General features: G+C 40.0%; 1 protein-coding gene across 1 annotated transcript; it reads left to right on the top strand.

The window, feature by feature from the left end:
• The first annotated feature begins 1,786 nt into the window (after positions 1-1,786).
• On the top strand, positions 1,787-21,778 carry LOC119729994. The gene is given in 31 exon segments (XM_038202785.1): positions 1,787-1,996; positions 2,410-2,523; positions 3,427-3,528; positions 5,475-5,726; positions 8,190-8,321; positions 8,726-8,815; positions 9,071-9,307; positions 9,780-9,887; positions 10,310-10,393; positions 11,091-11,306; positions 12,076-12,225; positions 12,228-12,392; positions 12,662-12,769; positions 13,157-13,321; positions 13,455-13,589; positions 13,873-14,028; positions 14,145-14,240; positions 14,694-14,735; positions 14,972-15,235; positions 15,569-15,862; positions 16,307-16,418; positions 16,664-16,740; positions 16,915-17,570; positions 17,979-18,066; positions 18,333-18,409; positions 18,604-18,640; positions 18,790-18,887; positions 19,384-19,506; positions 19,833-19,984; positions 20,311-20,446; positions 21,093-21,778. Coding segments are annotated over 31 exon segments (4,659 nt in total). The 5' UTR covers positions 1,787-1,932; the 3' UTR covers positions 21,222-21,778.

Below are 21,778 nucleotides of genomic sequence, written 5' to 3'. Positions count from 1 at the left end.
ATCTTTCCATTTCTTTTCAATTTTTGGTGGGTTAGCCAATTACATTGTTAAATATCCACACCAAAACAAACTCACCTCCCGACTCAAGCCAGTTCCCAAGCGCGCACGCCTACATGCATGCAGTCATTTAACAAATTTATGGCATCCCTCCACTTTCTCAGGCAAAAGGACCCATTTTTCAACCAAAATTGTATCAACTGCCCCCAGATAGAAGCCCAAAAACCAGGGAGTTGATCCCCGGTTATATTTACACAATCCCACCTTTTGTAAAGTCAAATCGGTCTCATTCTTCAACAAAAAAAAGGTGTGGGGCACTTTTGCTAATGAGCTCGCAAACAAAATAGCATGGTAGCCCCCCCCCCCCAATATTCGGTCTCTGGTCAGACCAACGTTCCGGAATTGACGCGGGGACGCGGCTTTCTTTTTTTTATCTTCTTCAAGCTTGGATTGTACAGACAAGGTGGGGTACTAATTTTGTTTTTTTGGTGTCCTCATGTACATTGGTGTCCTCCATAATTTTCCTTGATGCTCTCGATCATTTGCCTTGGTGCAATTTCCCATTCCTAATTTGTGCTCTTTGGTAAAAATCAAATTAGGAGGTGCGGCAATAGATGGCGCTGTTTGAGCTACCGCGGAACATTTTGGAAAAAAGAGATTGACGGGCATGATTGAATCGACGCGCGCGCTAACCAGAGACCGACTTATTATTATTTTTGTTGGGCCTTAGGCCAAAAAAAGTCTCCGGTTTCTGGTATGTGCGCGCGTCGCCACCGTAGCCATGCGCGTCGGCAAAATTTTTTTTTTTTCAATGAATTAAAGATGATGTCTCAAAACCGCCAAACTCACTGGTTTGACTGGAATCCTGCTGCTGCACAATTTTAACGTGTTTTTTTTTAGATGGGGTTATGATCGAGAATAAGCTTTATGTGGCCTCTCTGGACTCCCACATAGCTTAGTCGGGCACCATTTGCAGTCATCAGCCGACATTTGAATCAAAAAAAAAAAAAAAAGTATAAAAAAAAAGCTGCGCCGCCGCACCACTTTTTTGGCAAGCTCCATACCAGAAACCGGAGACTTTTTTGGCTTTAACCTTGGATGTCAAAGACCTCTTATACCGCGCTCACCCTCTAAACTATAGTTCTTGTTGCCAGCACTACGCCTGCGTGTTTATAGGGTGTAAGCAGAAGCAGAGGCCTGAAGAACATAGCTGGAAAATGCATGCACAGGATATGTGCGGGTGAAACCATACAGAACGGAAATTTAACTTTTGTTTTTCCAACTTTTACAGAAGCCAAGTGATCAGTTGAAATTTTAACGTTAAAAGAAATGCAACAGTGAATGGGTTTTCCATTTACAAGTCAAGTACAACAGAATGTCTAACATACTTTTCTTTTGAGGGGCCGCTGCGTGTGATTTTCGAAAGCTCCGAATCGATGTGTAGGCCTATCACAGTTGCTTCGTTTCCATGCATGGAAAGGGAATTACTGAAATGTACCCAAAACACAAAGTCTCTATGAATTATAAGAGCGTACATTTAGTTCTATTATCGTTGTGGGCCTATTTGTTCACACAATCACTATTTATAATGACAAAAAAAAACACGTGTAGGCCTATGGAATTAGTGATGGAGTAAGCTACGATTGAGGAAGTTGAACGTTGAACAAAATATGACTTTGCTGGTAAGCGTGGCTGCGTGTTTATTATTCCACTGGTATTATTTCGATTTGGAAAATCCCAGAGTCGGTCTTAATAGTTTGTTCATTGATGCATGAATGGGATATTCAGCACTAGAACCTGGCCGATGAGTGTTGTGTTAATGCAAGGCGGATTACAAGTCATTTGGGGCAATATCGAACGTATGACTGTGAAGCACAGCGTGGTTCTTTCCATTTTGATTGGGATTATCTTCATCTGTCACTGGGAGATGTAACCATGATGGCCAGGGATCATCTTGGCACATTCCTGGTCGTCTTCGTTGCCTTCAGCCTCAAGGAAGGTGGGGTAAATTAGTCAGTTTGAGTTGAGACAAGTAGGCATAGGGCCTACCAGGAAGTTGGCGGTTTCGTGCTCAATCCATGTAGGCCTACATATAAACCTAAGTACATGTTGACCTTCATGAATTACGTGCACTGTAAAGATTACACATTAAAGCTCCATTGTTATATGCATTTTGTTATAGGCATAATTATGTTACTGGGAATACTATACCCTCGTAAAGGCCTTAGGCTTTGGCTGCAAGGAACGATGACTATAGTGAAGACCACGTACAACTAAGACTAATAGTATAAGAAACCATTATGTCTTTTCTTTTCCTTGGAAAGTCAGGTATGAAGTTTACCACCTGTTTTGGTTATATATGTATATTGGCCCACTTTTTAAATGTTGTGATTATTAATCTTAACACTGCAGGACTTTCTCTTGATCTGCGTGGCCCCGGAATTACAACGAGTCAGAGTTCTACGGCACCAGATGCCGAAGCCTCGAAGGCTGTGGATCGAGACATTGGAACCTTGGCTCACACGGGTATAGTGTAATCGTCTCTCGAAAGGAACCATCCTATCCTATCAGCAGATTTACAGCAGTAACCTCAAAGAAAGAGAAAATACATGGGACTCACAGTATCTTTTAAAATATTGCGCTTTCAATAACTCATTAAAAGTATAACGATTTGGTTAAAAAATTTCAATGTCCAAGTGGGATTAAGTTCAAATTTTATTCCATTTTGAAACGTCATCAGCCTAATTTGCTTAACTAAACATTGCAGCGTGTTACGTTCATGGAGAACTACTGGGTAACCAGGGCAATAAATTCCATTCATTTGCACTTATACAGAATAGAGAAAGAACTTGCGGATCCATGATGGACAGTTTACTGCTTGAAGAAAATCATTATACTGGTAAATTGAATAGGCCTAGGCCTATACACAGAAATAAAAGTAACTCATCTTATATCAAAATAATTCCATTTCTTCAATCACACAGCTACACTGCTGAACACAATCATAAAAGAACTACTAAGGCCAAAAAAAAAGTCTCCGGTTTCTGGTATGGAGCTTGCCCAAAAAGTGGTGCGGCGACGCGGCTTTTTTTTTTTTTTTTACCTGATTTTTTTGCTTCAAGTGTCGGCTGATGACTGCAAATGGTGCCCGACTAAACTTAGTGCAAATATATGGAAGTCCCGAGAGGCCACATAAAGCTTATTCTTGACCATAACCCAATCTAAAAACACGTATCAATTGTGCAGCAGCAGGATTCCAGTCAAACCAGTGAGTTTGGCGGTTTTGAGACATCATCTTTCATTGAAAAAAAAACTTTTTCATTTTGCCGACGCGCATGGCTACGGCGACGCGCGCGCATACCAGAAACCGGAGACTTTTTTGGGGGGCCTAATTATCACACCAGGCCTATTTCTTTTTCATTCACGCAGGGTATGCCACCCCAGAGCAATATACGAACCCATGGTGGAAAGTGGACCTGGGAGCTGTCTACTGCTTGAGAAAAATCACTCTGGTTAACAGAAACAGACTGGGCTAGTATACTCTTCATAATTGTTTTTCCTGGATGAGTGGTCATGTACCAGTAGTATCGCACATTAATTTTTCCTGGCCTATCCATAGTAGGAGCCTCATGAAAACATTTGATCAGATGACAGAGCATGCATACTCTGCATCCAGTTGTTGAAAATATAAAACACAAACAAACAAACAAACAAACAAACAAACCAAAGGAAAGGCAATATTTTATAAGCTAATAGATAGGCATTCTCTTCTAGCATTGAATTCCTATCTTTAAACTCGCCCACAAACAAATCCCAATTCCTTGTTAAGGAGTTAATTCCACCTTAAACTATAGTCTTTCTCGGCCGATTTCGCAAAGTTTTAATGCATTTGGATACAGAGTTTATTCCATTCCGCCAAGATTTCGGGAATCGTTCTGAATACTTTCATTTTCGGTACAAGCGCATCTCGTTTATGTCCAATCGGATTAATAAATACCCTTTCTTTATATGTTTAACCTTCTCTCTAAATTCCAAAGAGTGAAATTAGAGAAAAGACGTTTTAGAGTGACAATCACTCTCATGTTTGATTGAAAAAGTCTGAAAAAGAACCACTTCAGACGAAGCTCGAGTGAAAACTCGATCTTTACAAGAAGAAATTTCACTCTAAAACGTCTAGTCCCTAGTTTACGACTGTGAGAGTGATTCTTCACTCGAATGGAGTGAATTTTCACTCTTTTAAAGTTGAGAGTTGAGTGTAATGTCTTCAAACAGCCGAGTTGAGGAATCTTTTTCATTAATTAATTTTATGTAAATACCATCGGGGAACACTTCTCTTGGGTAATTTCTCATTTTTTGTTGGGGGGGGGGGGGTCCACTTCTGATTATCACATTCCCACTCCTGTAGGTTCATTTTTGATTCAAGTCAAGAAAGAGAGGTGCATCTATAGATTGGAGACGTCAGATATAATTTACGGTTCTGGGATCATTCAGAATTTTACGGGAAGACGGACATGCAGGAAGTCTTTAAAGATGCTTGAAAAAACTGTGAAATTTACCCATTAATGACAATAGATGCCCGATCAACCCTTTATTGCTGATTCAGACAAAAGTAAATGAACAATACGATACCTCTAATTTGTGTGAAGCGAAAAGAAAAGTGAATGCGCGGATGGTGAAATTGATGAATCTTTTTAGTTGTCGAATGACGGTCTGAGTGATCTTTCAATTTCAAGCTAAATGGAATGAGCCAGGCGTTAATGAAGGAAAACTTGGTGAAATTGGCCTGGAAAAGCCTATGGAAATGCATGTAGATGAAAGGAGGAACATCAAATTGAGGTCGAAATTATCAAGCAACCAATCAACAATAGTGTCTTGAGACATGTGACTTTTATTCTTTTTTTCCATTCTAAAATGCACCTATAAGACAGCTTCGAACGACTCGTACTCGTGCGGACATTACATACAGATTGATGGGAATCGAAAGTCGTATGAAGAAATAACCTCTCATTTTATTCCAGCGAGATTTATAACATGTTGAATAAGCTGTAGAATGATGGCACACTGACAACATTCTATTTTGAATGAACGATTAAACTAACTTTTGTTTGCATATGCGCAATGCGCAAAATCGTATACCCGAGCTCAGCTGAAAAAAATGGTATGCTTTCGTAATTGGATGTACAGATAAGGTTATTGGATGCCTGTTTCTCAAAATCAAATGCACATTGCACAAACAATATAAAAAAAGATTGATTTTTCGTTGAATTGGAAAGGGATCGAAGACGTTCATTCTACTTCAGTTCAGACGAAAACGACTAATTTTCAGAAGTGAATGGACACTTTGCGAAATTGGCAGTGGAAAGCTATTATGTTAAAATTGTCACAAAATGTGTTCGCCTAACTATCATTGCTGCTTCAAAATGTACAATCAAATTCCCTACAATTTGAATGATTTTGGTTTGTTGCTATTGTTGCAGGTTACCGATTGGAGGATAATGTCATTCGTGCTGGTTTGAGCTCCAATCACCTACATAACCCAGAGGTAGGACGGGTTCGAATGGATCAAGCTGTAGATGGAGCGGTTGTTGATTTCCTACCAGACCCCTACGTCACTGCACGATACGTCAGCGTGGATATCCGTGGTAGCAGTTCAAATATCGTAGTTCAGTTACTTGAAGTCATGATTGAGGAGGTTACCATGGATACGATCCAGACTGATGCACCAACAGGTGGGTAAAGATAATAATTCAAATTAGGTTTTTGCCCTTCACCGACGTTTGAAAACACTGTGTACTCAGTGTGTCACCTCCCGAGTGAAAGTTGGAAAAATCACTCGGGTGGAACTCGAACCCACGACCTCCTGCTTTCTAGTGCAGATGTCTTACCACTCGACCACCGAGCTAACGGGATCGGTTGGCTGGTTCGAATCTGATGTACATAGCAGCGGGTACCGCATTAACTATTATAAGATTGAATTTTTGCGTCGGGGTGATATAAATCAAACTAGAGGTTCGCGTTTGTTGTTACAAACGCAGAGTGGTCGGGCAGGCAATTTTTTTCATAAAAAACTGCCGAGTTAAGTTATGAATATGTTTATGCAATAACAAAGGATCACGAAATTAAATCCTTTTCATCACAATGAATTATTTTGCTTAAAAAAATGCATCTTTAAACGGTGTGATAAATTTCCGTAAACATTTTATGTACACATACGAGTTATTTCTGGGTTGATGACGTCATTATTTAAAAAAAAAACGGGAAGTGAAAACTGATTTAGTTCGGAGTGGATAAATGTTTATTGTGAAGATAATTAACGTACGGAAATATGAAAAATATAATTGTATGTATTTATAACGCCTAACTTCCGGTTTGATGACGTCACTAGTATTTGGAAGCAAAAGATTCACATTTTTATGGATATCGCTATTTGGGCTACGAAGATATACGACATGGATCAAATGATAGCATTCAATTTATAATATCATCGTTTTCAAATTCTCATAGACGTAACTTCCGGTCTGAAGACGTCATGAATTTGAAACCTTGCCAAGTTATCTGTGGTTAATCAAAGAATATCAAGGGGCGATTTGGTAAAATTGGAACCGATGGTCTTAAGATTAAAGAAAATAAACACTATTTTATGTGCCGCTAGTGGCGCCCTTTCGGATGAATGACGTCATCACACTGTTTTTTATGACTTGCATTTCTCACTAAACACTTGCATAATATATATGTCTGTGGTAAAATGTTTCCGCTTTTGAGTTATATTCAGTTTTTATTGCACTTCCGGTAACACCGGAAGTAAAGGTCAAGCGGTTTTGTGTCCGGGAACAAGAAATGTTTCTCACGGCATAGTCTACAACCTCACGTAAAAACGAACACGATACTCTATTTAGTTCAAAAGATATAACGCAAACTATTTGGTCAAAATTTGTCCTTAAATCGCTTGTAATTTGATACCTGATGACGTCATGATGACGTAACAAAATTTATAACATCTTTGTAACATGATACAAGTTCACACAAGGTTTTGTGATCATGCCGTGAACCGTTTGGAAGAAATGTTGCTTTGTTTTGATGTCAGGCTAACGTCTTCATTTTGAATTCACCTAACTTTGACCTTCCGGTAGACCCGGAAGTAAAGGTCAAGCGAGTTCACGTACGTGACAAAAAATGTTAAGCGATTAATGGTCTATCTGATTACAGAATACAAACATCATTGATTGTTTAGTTCAAGAGTTATAGGTGAAAGTAATTGGTCACTTTTTCAGATAAAATCACTAGTAATTTGACACCTGATGACGTAATCATGACGTCAGAGTAATATGCACCACTTTGGATGAGGGTCGATATATATTGAAAGTTACAAGTTCATACCATATACCGTTTAAGAGAAAACCCGCGGAGAAGTATTGTCCGGAAAAAAAAAGAAAGAAAGAAAGAAAGAAAGATTAATCGCAACAAATCCAAAGAGTGGTCGGGTTGTGCCCGACCACTCAATTAGGTTTTTGCCCTCCACCGACGTTTGAACACTGTGGTCGAATGGTAAGTGTGGTTTCAACTTTCACTCGGGAGGTAACACACTGAGTATACAGTGTTCAAACGTCGGTGAAGGGCAAAAACCTAATTTGATTTATATCACCCCGACGCAAAAATTCAATCTTATAAAAGATAATAATTATAATTCAGTTATGAATAAATGGTCATTGAACCTACATTCCTATCCAAACACAGAGGCCCCCTTCTATGGAGAAGCCACTGTGCAAGCAATCTGTCCCATAATGGATTGCCTGAACAATAGCTATAGCACAATGCTTTCGCCATTGAAGGGGGCATTTGTGAGAGTGCAGTGATATGTGCTCAGAACGGCATAGATGATGGTTTATTTGTGTGCAAAGAATCATCATCTGGAGGAATTTGAGAGGAACTTCATGATGTTGAAGTCACAAAATAAATATCTTTTACCCATCGCACAGGACAAACAAGTGGCATTATTAAAGTACTTTGTCGATAATCAAAACACAACCTTTAACTATCTTTCTTATCATCTGGCAATGTCAGTTTGATTGATTTTTGTATTATTGCCAAATATCGTGCCCAACATTACATAATTGTACGACCTATTTCATTAAAAGAGGTTTATTGCACAGCATGAATGATTTCACTGTCGTTCTTTTCTATTATTCTTGCAGCCCTGCATTTGTCTGGTCTCCCAAGCAGTCAGAGCTCCGATTATTCTAATAGTTCCGGTACTTGGTATGCTTCAGGAGCTGTTGATGGATCTTTACTGTACAGCTATGATGCCGCCCACTGTAGTCATACAGGTAAGTCTGATCACCGACCTCCATTCGATATTGCCTAATTCAAGCAGAAAATGTACCAGGCTGATTCAAGCAATTTTACCATCCAAAAACTATCGAGCTAGTCTGAAGAATAGATTTGTTTGATGCCCTCTATCATTGAAAAACTCAATCATAGTTATGAGATTTCATTGATATAGTGCACTTTCTGAACAGAGAGTGTTTTAATGTTTTGGGCACACTTCAGGTTACTACTCAGTAGTATTTTGTAGCTTTGGGTGACGTTAGGGTTAAGCTAATTAACGTTCATAGCGTCACCTCTATTTCCATAACTTTGCATTAACCTAAAAAACAACTTTTCGTAAAAAAAGATATTGTTTTTGCCATTATACTTTGTACTGATCTGTTATTTGACTTTTTTCTTTCAGATCAAGACCTGAATCCCTGGTGGAAGATAGACCTGACTTCTGATCACTGCATTGGGAAAATTGCCATCAGGAATCCATATCATCTTGAACGTAAGTTTCTCATCACTTTATAATAAATTGCAATGGTAGGAGTGGTTTGAGAGACAATCAAATCAGTTCCGCTTTGCCTGAGCTTATTTTCAGACAAAGTGTTTGTTTCAGCCAAATGAAAACTGACAAAAACATCACTGCACTCAGTAGGCCTGAAATAAGTTTCTCAAACTGCACAGTGAAGAAAAACCTCAGCAGTGATCCAGCTAAATGCAAACTTTCATATCTCTCATCAATTTCGCTCCTTGATTCCAGACGACTATAGATTACGTTTGCAAGGTGCTGTTGTGCGTGCTGGCCTGAGAGATGCACATCTTGATAACCCGACGTGTGGTTCACCAGTAACCCTGTATCAAGCGTTAATCAATGATTGGATTGAATTCACATGTGATCCCTACAGACCTGCTCGGTATGTTAGCGTCAATATTCCTAGAGAAACCTGGCTTTCACTGGCTGAAGTAATGGTATGGCCGTGTGAACTCCATCCAGCAGGTACAGTTTGGCGTAATGCAAATTGTTAAATTACAGTTTTCCAAATAAATTTTCATTTGTCATTTTAGATATTCTTTTCCTTAAAGCATTGTACTCTGGTATTAAAATGTTAAATGAAGGAAATTTTGGTGTCAGCGTGGTCTGATTAACAGGGCAAATATAACAGGAAAAATATAAGATGGAAATTTGCATCACCGATGTAATTTTATTGCTGTCTGAGAACTTACAATAAAAAAACGTTCAGTATTTTGTAAGATGGCATTTTGCTTTGGGCAGATGTAAATTTTATTATTGGGTGTTGCTCGAGAACTAGACCGACATAATTTCATGTTACGTTAAAAAAAACCTCTGATTATACTTTTAAAGTAAGTTGGATCTGTGTTTTCTATCCTAAGAATAAGTGGTTGCATCGTAGTGTGTTACATGTACATCCAACTTTCATTTTTTTCCTCCCTTGTAATTTTTCATGCAGCCCTAAACTTAACCGATAAACCCAGTAGTCAAAGCTCCACAGACGGTAGGTTCGTTGCTGATAGAGCATTGGACAGTCTTCCAATAGAACCTTATTGCAGCCTCACCAGTAAGTCATCTTAGTCCAATTACACAATGCACACTTCAGTTCATTCTCGAGGGACATTTTTCCTGCAAATACACCCGTCATATATTCATTATTAAAGAGACAAAGTACCTAAATAAAAATATTATTAAATTGCAAATACATTTTAGTTTAAAATTTTGATTTGCATAAAGCTTTAGAAAGTCAAGGTGTCAGTGTTTCATGAAAGTGCTACAGACAGAGAATTCGAAACTGAGATTGGTGGATTTCCTACAAATCATATTTCCACATACACATGTCTTTAATTAAAACCAATGGAATATATTGGTAGCTAGGAATTTTTTTTCTCGCCTAACAGGTAGTGTCCAAGGGGGGGATCCTAAAAAAAAAGGTTCAACATGTTTGCGACTGAACGGTTAAGTAAATTGTTTACGTTTAATTTCAAGTTTTCGAAATGAACCCATGGTGGATGGTGGATCTCGAGTCAAGTCAGTGTCTGGGACAAATCAGAGTTTGGAGCTCTACACAGGGTAAGATGATGATAACCTCTTTACATTAATAGGTGTATGTATTTTAAGAATCCATAGTCAATTGGATAATGAAAAAGATCAGAAAACATTTTGTTGGTTTCTTTTGTCATCAAACATGCAATTATAGTTGCTGCGATAAACAAAAGGTTATTGTGGACCTTTTAAACTGGGAAGATTTTTTTTTTTGCCAAATGTTATTTGAGTTTATTTTTGTCTGACCAATTACATTTAAATTTTGCTGCAGTCATTTAATGTAAGAATGATTATATTTATTTATTTATTTATTTTATTTCTTTCTGGTAATGAAACCAAGGATCCCTCAAAAGTGCCCTAGGCACTGTAGCCCGAAAGCCTGAAGAAACCTGTAGAGAGAAGACAATGAGAAGAAATTACAGTTTTAGAGGTGGGAGGAAAAGCCCAGAAGAATATTCTGAGGAAAACCTACGGAATCAGGTAGGGACTGAAAACCCAATCCACATATTGGCCCGGGCGGGATTCGAACCCGGGTCACAGCGGTGGAAGGCGAGGAAAGTACCGCTACGCCAACCTGACTCCCCCTATATATAAATTCCAAAGGTAAAGTCATATCAAAATGATTAGATTACAAACAATTTGATGAACAACGCCCTGAATTTATAGGATTAGAACAATTTTTAATTGTGGGTGCGTCCCAAATTTTGATCACTTCTCAACCCAGGATCTAATTTCCAGGATGCTGTTGTACGTGCTGGGCTAAGCGATAATTATACCGAGAATGTAGTGTGTGGTCGACAAGTCCAAGCTTCATCCGTCTTCGCAGAGTTTACTTGCGATCCGCCCGTACTTGCCCGCTATGTTAGCGTCGATATCCCTAGAATTGCGACGCTTGGACTATGCGAAGTGACAGTAGCTACATGTGATTTCAAGAAAGAAGGTAAATTGATATGAATGAAGAAAGCTTGCTTAGACAAAAGTAATTTTTTTACAAGACCGTGGTTGGGTTATGCTGAATGTCCAAGATGTGTTCAAATCCTGAAAGTACAATGTTCCATTTACAGGGATGCCAGTTTTCAGGCTATTGGGAAAAACTTCAAGCATTCCATCTCTTCACAGGTTGAAAAATATATCCCCGTGTAGCACGCACAGAGAAAAAAAATTGTCATGCGACGCTCCATGGCAATTGCCAAGCTAGCTCAATACAACAATGTATGAATTGTATGTTCAAAGTAGACATATTACCAAGTGTTTAGTGGTATTGCAATGTATTCATGGTGTACTGCAATTGTTTTGTGCACGAGTGCCTGCTTTCACATGTCAAATTTTTCAGGCCCTGCAGCTGCGCATTCAAACGGGAAGAGCAGCTAATTTTCCCCACAAAAGCCAACAATCAGGATGGCCGGGTGACGGTGACGGTGAACACCCCCCCCCCCCGGGTGAAAATGCTGGCTACGCTGCTGTTAGGGAGATGCAAGTGCTGTTTGCCAACGTTTGAAGAGGGTGGGGCTTTTGACCAAATGTGGAGCGATCCATTATTTTGGATAAGGGACTTTAATCCAAGACGTTTGGTTAAAAAACCTTGTTTGTTCCTTGTGATATTTTGAAAACAAATCACACCCAGGGATTCAAACCTCTAAAGTGAAGACCTCCAAAAGAAATAATCATTATGAAAAACAGAGGAGGAGTTCCAATGTTTTCTTTTACAGTTGACGGTGTGGATTTTACTGTAGTTGACAACCCCTCTCTTCTTGGTCCAACTGGAGACAACGATTCCGTCATTGCAGTGTACCGAGGTCCTGAGGAGATTACATCTAATGTCTCATTTGGTCGTCAAGTCTCAACAGGAGGATCGCCTGGCCTCCTTCAGGCTCAGGCGAGATTGTCGATTCATCCTTGGGATGTGGAGTTAGATTGCTTAGCTTACCAGAGGAGGGAGGACTTGATAGGACGGGTGTCTTCTACGCAGAGGCGACCAGAAATAGCTTGACCACTAGGATACAGACCATCATTCTCCCCAAAGATGGTGAGATTATTTGTGTGTTTTGTGAATATTCAGTATGAAAGTATCCCTGTTCAGTCAGAGTCACTGTTCTTCGATAGAGCATAAACAAATTTGTTTAATATAGTAACATTTTTGGCAGCTTTTTTTTTTACAAAATTGATTTTAACTGAAATTGCCAAATTTGCTGAATTTTGGTATAGTATGTGCAAAAACGAAAAAAAATTGGGGAAATGTGTGGTAGATATACTCTTGCCTTAAGGTGTTGACAGATATCTTTGATTTCATCTTAGAAAGCACCGTTCATATACGTTCCGTTGTGCGAACACAAACAGCAAGTATTGGAGACTCTGTAGTAATGGAAATGCAGAATGCAAGCTCACCGAGCGAAGACCAGTGGCGTCGCCAAGGGGGGGCCAGGGGGGGCACGTGCCCCCCCCTGGAAAACCTAGTGCCCCCCCGAGTGCCCCCCCATCTGAGATTTGGGTTGGTAAAAAAATATATATATATTTTGTTATATTCAACTCCCATCATCTGAGTTGGTTAAATAGCAATTTCTGGAGATATCTTCAGATCGAATTTAGCATCAAATGTGGCACCATTTTGCATCTAGCCCATCCTCCGTATGCGAAAATTTTCCAAAGGGGAGGGGGGCACCCCCTCCCTTTAGACCCCTCCCCCAGGACGGCGATCCGTATCCACCTAAGTGCCCCCCATCAAATGCTGGTGCCCCCCCCCCCTGTGCCCCCCCCCCCAGACTGAAAAGTCTGGTGACGCCGCTGGCGAAGACTACAGATGGAGGCGTAGTGGCAGCGATGTCATCGAACCTTGGAACAACCTCCTGAGTGTATCGATTCCGAATGTCGCTAAGGAGGATGAAGGAATATACAGCTGCTTTGTTGTGGATCAAGAAGATGAACAACAACACGGAATCATGAGGCTCATAGTTGGAGGTTTGTCAGAGATTTTACCATCACTATACTTGTGCTTGAATGAACGATTTTGGGCTTGTTTGTTCACTATTTATATACAAGTCAATCAACAAACATTCGAAATGTGAAAGGCTTTCATTCTCTTCAATACTAGATTGTCTTCCTGGACATTGGGGTCCACCATCATGTCTGAAAACCTGTCGTCGATGCTACAATGGCGGTGTATGTGATGATGAGTCTGGTACCTGTATCTGTGCTCCAGGGTTCAGTGGAGACAATTGCGAGCAAGGTTAAGAGTTGTCAGTCAGTTAATGTGTTTAAAATCAGCTGAGTTGGGACCACTCCCTCAGTAACATAAACAGTGAACAATTGAATACCATTGTGGTAGCCTACTGAGGGGTTTGAAATATAAGGTCCCTTCAGTTTCCCTTCTTTTTTGATCATCTGTTAGCCCCTGAGGAAAAAAAACTTAAGGGCCTACTAACTGTGAAACATTTTGGGAAAGATATGGGTTTACCAGAATTGAAATATTATAATAGTTAAAAAAATCGTCTTGGTGTCGTGTTTTGCAGCTCATGACCGTAATGTCTTTGGTAAGACTGCTGATCAGAGGTGTCCCGGTAGCACTGATCCACACCACGAGGCTTGCAGAGGGCGTTTGTTCTGTCTTCCTGATCCTTATGGATGCTCGTGTGCTGCAGGTTACATGGGACTTGACTGTATGCAAGGTACAGTAGTTTGGCTGTTATCAGTAATTTGTTTGCAGTAGTTCAGTTGTTATCAAAGTATTAAAAATGATGTATGGAGAAGTCTTTTTGAAAGTGTACCTTTTTTTCTTCTTCAGAGTGTGCTGAAGGAATATTTGGTGCCGACTGTAAGCAGACATGTCACTGTGCATCGGGAGGAGCCTGCAGTAAAGATACAGGAGAATGCAGCAATGGTGAGTGTGTATATCGTTGGTTCAAATAATGTATGCCAATAGGTGGCGGGCTTACTAGAGGAAAGTAGCGTTTATGCCCAACTGAGCTGACACAGTTGGGCATGCCCTAAGTATAGTTAAGTCACGGTTTGGCAGTGGACACAGTTTGGAAATAACGGCCCGACGTCATCCGATGAAAACATCCATTCATTTGCAGACCAGTTTTCATCGGTTGCTATGTGTTACCATTCAGCACTCCAGACTCAAGAACAATTGAGTTTCAAGCACGTCGGTCGATAAGCAGGTGTAAAAAACAAATCCCAGATGTTCGCGCCCACCTACATTGATGGGTCCAATATCTTTGAATTACGTGTGATTTATCCACTGAAGTAAAAAACAATTCATGTTTAACGTGTTTTGATCACATTATTTAATCTGCTCACATTTATTGTTTCATTTAATTTCTTTCTCCAGGTTGTGAGGCACCGAATTTTGGAAGTAATTGCCAGTGCACAAGTAAGAGAGATTTAGAAAGGAAGAAAGTAATCAAGAATAAAATAACGCTATGGTGTTTTTCATTTAAAATGCTGCAAAAAATATCCTTACTAAAACAAAATCCTCGGACTGTTCAAGAATTTTCAAATGTTTCGGTTTTGCATTTTATGCAAGGAGATAATTATTTGAATTATTTTTCTCCTTGTTTCCAATGATGCGTTTTACATTTTTGTGTCATTTTTGTATCATTTCATCAGCTGAAAATGGCGTGCTTGGGCTTGAGGTGACGTCAGGCGATCCTCATCAACTGTTTGTTGCCTGGCAACCAGATGCTTGCTCCTCTGGCTACGAATTGACAACCAGAGATGAGTGTGGAAACAGTGTATCTCAGGAAACGATACTAGAAACGACTTACCATTTCATAACTGACTTAAAGTTCCCACTGAACTACAGAGTTCACTTTCGGCCGTTATACCCTGGTGATGTAAAGGGACCTGAGGTGACCTTTTCGCAAACAAGAAGTGAGCTAGTATATCATCAAAACTGGCAATTTTTTGTCACATGGAACAAATTTTATTTTGCGCAATTAGTTCTTGTCACCAAATGTACAACAAACGTCTTTCAAAAAATATATCGATCAATTATGTTATCACAAACTAGTTAGTACGAAGGTTTACACATTTTGACATTAGTAATGTATCATATTCGTAAAAAAACGATTATCAATCTTAAAATTCACAGTGCCATAAACAAAAATTCAATAATTTTACAACATTTTCAACAAAAGTAGTTCAAAAAGGAAGCCATTGGTTCAATGCATGTAACCTTTGAAAAGTTTTCTTTTGGTATATCAGAGCCAACTGAAGCCCCAACTGAAGTGACTTCCACCTCAGTGACGTCAACCAGCCTGAGTTTTTCCTGGAGTAAGCCACCTTGTGGAAGCCGAGGTGGTATCATCACAGGCTACACGTACATACTGACTGAAGTAGGCCCAGAATCTGTAGTAGTCATTCAGTCAGTGTCATCACAGGAATCGGAGACCATCCAGGGTTTATCCCCGCTCACTGAGTACAGTTTTCAGGTTGCTGCCAACACCACTGCCGGAGCCGGACCGTACAGTCAGGCTCAAGTGAAAATGACCCTCGCAGGTAAAAAGTTTATCAAAATACCTTTGCAAGCAACTTTAATTAGGCGTACCCTCAAAATATGTGCTTACAGCAATCCTTATTTTCTTGCCAATGTTGTATTGGAATGACCAGATCTTACAAAATCTTACCAATGAAGCTTCCTGAAATGAAAAAGTAACAGTTTACTTGACAGATCTAGGCCCTCTTAGGCTATCCAAGGCTTAATGGCAAGAGTCTGTAATTATTGTTTATCAACGCAATTAATTGAACCATGCTGTTTCAAATTACCGAATGTCTGACATTACAACAACAGTTTCTTTTGAATGGTTTGGTATACGTGTGTTTCCGGTGAAGAAATGTCAGGAGCATTTTCTTTTGAAATACAAGAATTTTGTTAAATCACGTGACCACCAAAACCAAAGAAATCGTATTTGATATCTTATCTCCATACTATATTGATAATAGCGCCCCAAATCGATGAAACTAGCTCATCCTTGGCAGTGGTAGGCGGCTCAGTAGCAGCTGCTGTAATCATTATTGTCATGGTTATAAGTGTCGTCATTGTGCTGTATAAGAGGTAAATCTTATTCATAATTGCTTAAAGACTGACATCATTTGCCAAAAAAACTTTGGTTTTCTCTTTGTCGTTGAGTAGATATTTAACAGTACCGTAACTTTTATTCTCCAGAAGAGTAATAAGGAATAATAATATTGCAAAAGATTTAATTTCGCTTACAAATCTCAAGTCATATTTCAAATATTTCCAAATTTTACGATGGCAGCACTTTTGCTTGATTTGATAGCCTTTGAAATAATTTACAGAAGAAGCCGTCGAAAGAACCAGCCTTCTGGCGTCAAAGAAGATACTTCTCTTCCACAGATCAATACTTTCGAAGCAGGTGGGTTTTCTGTCAAAATTTTCAATTTTCAAGCTGCAAAGACAATTCTTGGCCGTGACTTTAGGGACCAAAAGAATTTTCCAATTTAAAAAATCTGCGAAGTAAATGCGTGGCTAAGCATGCAAGGACCTCAGCAGAAATTAGTTGACATTTGGATTGATATTTCCTATTTAGATGTTACCTATCAGGTTCCAGAACCTACTGCAGAACCGGCCCCGTACATGAGCCTTGTCGATGGTGTAGTCGCGATATCTTCTACCAAACCCGCTGTGCAGAGCCCGATCTCTAACGTCGGAACTACCCAACCTCATCCGGAACAGCTTACCTCGCAAACATCCGAGAACGCGTTCGTGGATGATTATGAAACTACCTTACCCTCCCTAGGACCTTACGAGTACGCCTACGTGGACAACGTGGTAAAGTCTTCCACACACGCAGCCTCACGAGAATCGAAGTTTAAATCTCATCCGAATCCTACCACTTTTCAACCAGGAGCTGCTGCGTACACATCCGTAGACGAGGGTGCAGAGAAGTCCTCCACGCCGTCCGACCTACGCAATCGGAAGCCTAAACCTCCTCCGAAACCACAGGCTACCGACGAAGATACGTATGAGGTTCCGGATTCTGCTGTGTACGCACAGTCTGTCGCACGCAAACCGATGCCCGAGCCTCATCCGATACCATCCGTCTCGCAACCTGCGGACGAGGACGTGCAAGAGCAACTGATACAAAAGCTGTTCAGTCAGCTTTCGGTTCGCGTTAAAGAGCTCACAAAATACATCCGCAAGAAGGAGCAGGCTGGTCAAAATGGATTCCCTGCAGATTTCAAGGTGAGTGAAAAACAAACAAAAGATGCCAACCTTTTTGGTACATTTAAAGGTGACAATTACTATCAATAAAGTGGTACGTTTGCGGGTACACTAAGGAACACATTTCTTCTGTAAAGAAGTGTGGCTCTGAAAAGAACCAGTGGTGAGACTTATTCTTGATGATGGGGAGAGTGAACTCTGTCCGTTGTGGCATCGTTAGTAAATGTCAGCATTCAGAACTGGTAACCCAATGCAAACGAGATTCGAACCCCAGGTCACACAAGGATGTAAGCCTAGGCAATACAACGCGTAAACATCCAAAACAAAATTACAGGAATAATGGCCACCTGAAGTATAAGGAAAGAATCGCTGAGCTGAATAATTTCTTAACTATAGGTTTTAATTTTCATCTGATTGCTCTGTTTACAGACCCTTCCAGATGGTCAGTTACGTCCAGCGACTGTGGCTTTGAAACCACAAAATAAATCCAAGAATCGTGATGCGGACATCGTTGTCTGTAAGTATTAGTTTATATCTGGACGGCTGTGCCTAGTGATGCTGCCCGTTCTTTTAGTTGGCTAAGACTAATAACGTAAATATGATTTGAAAAATATTTTCAATACAGCCTTAAAAACCTGGTTCTTAAACAGTTAAATTTCTTTAATTTCGATGGCTTAACGTACTGCTTAACCGAATACGATACAGACCACATACTACCAGTTTACAATTTAAAGACACATTAATCTAAAACCGGTGTATTGTTAATGTTAATGTCGTTCGTAGATGACCATTCTCGTGTCGTGTTGGAGCCGTTGCAGAATGATCCTGATTCTGATTACATAAACGCTTGCTACATTGATGTAAGTTATTACTATACAATCCTTTAATACCAAATTAGTCGGTTTCCTTTTCTTCTTAAACATTGCTCTCAGTGCTACGATTGTATACAATTCTAACGTCGATATTTAGCATCTACCACATCTTGCATTGACCATAATAAATGTGTATTGCGTTGTATTGAAATGGTTTTAAACAAGTCTAATTTTCTTTATAGGGTTTCCTGGAGAAGAACAGGTATATTGCCAGTCAAGGTATTGAAAAATGTATTATACTTGTATTTTGTTCTAAAACTTGTTTATTTTGAAACATTTGGTAAGGTTGCAGCAATTACAAGGATACAAGCGCTTATTCCATTGGCCAATACAATCCCCATTACTTTATTTAATGTTTGTCTATTAAGGACCAACCGAATCGACGGTAGGAGATTTCTGGCGTATGGTGTGGCAGATGGAGGTGGATAAGATCATCATGCTGACCAATCCGGTAGAAAACGGCAAGGTAACGTGGGGTATAATTACTGCAAAATAATTGTCATTCTTTTTCTTCTTCTTCTTCTTCTTCTTCCATTGAGTACATCCCTCCATAGTGGAGTATTGTCGTACTTGGGTGCAAAAGTGCTCGGTCACGGGAACAAATTTTAACGAAGAGTGCAGTAAACTAATTAAGAACTCGGTGCAAGTAAAAACGATGCCCTTGTGGCATAACTAGCGGAGGGTGAGAGGTTTCAAGCTAGTCTGGAAAATCTCCAGTGACTGAGCTGAAACCACGGTGGCTGGTAAGGCATTCCAGATGCAAACAATACTTGGAAAAAAGCTGTGCTGGTATGATAGAATTCTACAGTGCTGTTGTGTGAACTGCTGTTGGTCTTTATCAGGAAACCTGAATGATCTTTAGGCATCAGTTAAGTTTTGTAATTTGTCAAGTTGTCGTGGCATGAATTACATATGTAAACTGATGGTATCTTTTCCATTTTGAAATGATGTTGTCATTGAAGGTCAAGTGTCATCAGTATTGGCCGGACACTGCAGGATTTACTCAGTTTTTGGACATCGCAGTTAGCATCGTCAAGGAAGACGTGTTCCCAGACTACACAGTTCGAGTTTTCCAGATAGACAAGGTGGGCTACTCATTGGGAGTTCGCTTTAACAACTCCCCATTGGCATAAATGCAATGGACAACTTGCTGTCAACTAGCCAACACGAGCTTCTTTTCTCCGTTGCGAGTTAATGCTCAAAGTTTCCCCTATTGTAGGGGTTATTTTATCTGCTACCATCAAGCGTTAGAACAATTCCTAGAACATGTATAAGAAGCGTTTCGAAATAGCGAGCTCCAATTGCGTTATGAGAGTTTGGTTGAAGACCTGTTTTCTCCTGAAAAGTTTATGTATATTAAATATGACTGCATTAAATTAAGCTCTTGTTATATTATTGATTTGTGTCTTAGTTTTTCAGTAAGAAAGATGATCGTCTGGTAACCCAGTTCCACTTCAACACCTGGAGAGACATGGAAGCACCAGAGCACCCGACTACTTTGCTCAGCTTCATACGTAGGGTGAATGCAGCGCGTAATGTGGGACAAACCATTGTGCATTGCAGGTATATATATAGGAACTGTGTTGCGAACGACTCGTGAATCGATAAGTAAACTACTTAATAAAAAGTTCTTATTTTCCCTAGTTCAAGTATTTGACGTTTGTTGTTCTGGAATTCAACAAAATATGTAACATTCAAAGCCTTGGTTATGAGCACTCAGTATCATTCACATTTTTAATTAGCTTGATGCTTTTCAAAATGTGAAAATAATGATTGCCGTGATCGCCATGGTTAAACCATAATAGGCCTGTATGACTATGTCTGGAAATAACAAGAAACAACTGTTCCTGAGAAATAATTATCTTTGTTTTCTGTTTCTTATTTTACAGTAATGGCATTGGCCGCACAGGAACCTACATCGCCCTGGACTCCATGCTTGATCAGATGCGCCAAGAGAGACAAGTTGATGTCCTTGGCTTCATCTATCGAATGAGACAAAAACGAAACAAGATGGTGCAAACACCGGTAAGTTTTTGTTTACGAATGGGATGATAAAGATGTAAATTAACCTGGTGATTTCCTCTTGTTCGAAACGTAGGCCTAATTAATATACCTGAAATGTCGGATAACTAAGCAAAGACTTGAAGCTAGGTGGAATTGCTCCAGTTGACTAAATCACATCTGACAGAAGGAGAACTGTGGCATCTAGTCCATATAGAGGGCGCTTCATTTTCACACTATCAATTCTCGATCAGTTGTGTCTATTATGATTGATAACATGGGTGGCATGGGTGGCATGGGTGGCTTGTGCGTAAAGCGCTCGCCTCTCACCAAGGTGACCACGGTTTGAATCCTGGCCACGGATCGCATGTGAGTAGAGTTGTGCGTTGGTTCTCTTCTGTGCCACGAGGGTTTTTCTCCGGACCCTCCGGTTTTCCTCCCTCCGGAAAAATCAAACACTTTCGATCTCAGGCTGTGCTCCGTGGTCTATATGGGTCGATGTGGCCGGCAGCCATAGGCGCCTTTGCATGCCAGCGGCCCGACCACGTTGCAGCCGCGTCCTTTGCAATTCAGCACACCAGCTGCGAGTAAAGATGATCCCTCCCAAATTATTGTTATTATTTTTTAATTATCATAACATGAAATTATTTCATTGATGTTAATATTTTAGGCGCAATATCGATTCATCTTCAATGCTCTGCTGGCTGCTTCTAAGGAAGATGACACGTCTTACGAGAACGTAGGGAAGAGCGCTAAGAAAGCGAAGAAACAGGTGGATGCAAAACTGACTGGAAAGTAAACCTCAATGACCTGAGTTGTCTAATGAGTTTGAAGATTTAGAGGCTAACATTTTACATGATAGAAAACAATACCCTTTGTTTATACCAGACTATCTCTTGGCATTTGCTGGTGTAAGCCCACATTTAGAATTGCAATTAACTTTAATTACATTATCCCCACTTATTACCCGTTGACATCTTTAAGATTATTTTAAATTACTTTGTGGTCCACAGAAACACCCTGTCTTCATTTGTGTGGTCACACTGGGCTCGGTCATAGACCTATAAAACCACATCCCAAATTCTTAGTATTTGCTGTCCTTGGTTTAATTCACTTAAAGTTACACATAATCCATTGTGTTCCATTCCTGTCTTTAATCAGCCCCTCTCCCCCTCAGTCCTCACTTTCATTCTTTCACTGTCTCTCTCTCTGTCAAGCGATTTTAGTCGGTGCTCTCAATAAACACACCCTGACCCTATAATCCTTGTCAAGAGTTTTATTTCTTCTGTAAAAGTTTCTTCTCCGTCTTCAACTTAATGATTTTGTCCGCTCCGGCTACAGTATACGCGCTACTAG

The sequence above is a fragment of the Patiria miniata genome, unplaced genomic scaffold, assembly GCF_015706575.1.
Source record: "Patiria miniata isolate m_02_andy unplaced genomic scaffold, ASM1570657v1 HiC_scaffold_22, whole genome shotgun sequence".
Taxonomy (NCBI): Eukaryota; Metazoa; Echinodermata; class Asteroidea; order Valvatida; family Asterinidae; genus Patiria; species Patiria miniata.
Note: the sequence above shows the minus strand (reverse complement) of the source record. Positions and strands in the feature narration are given on the sequence as shown.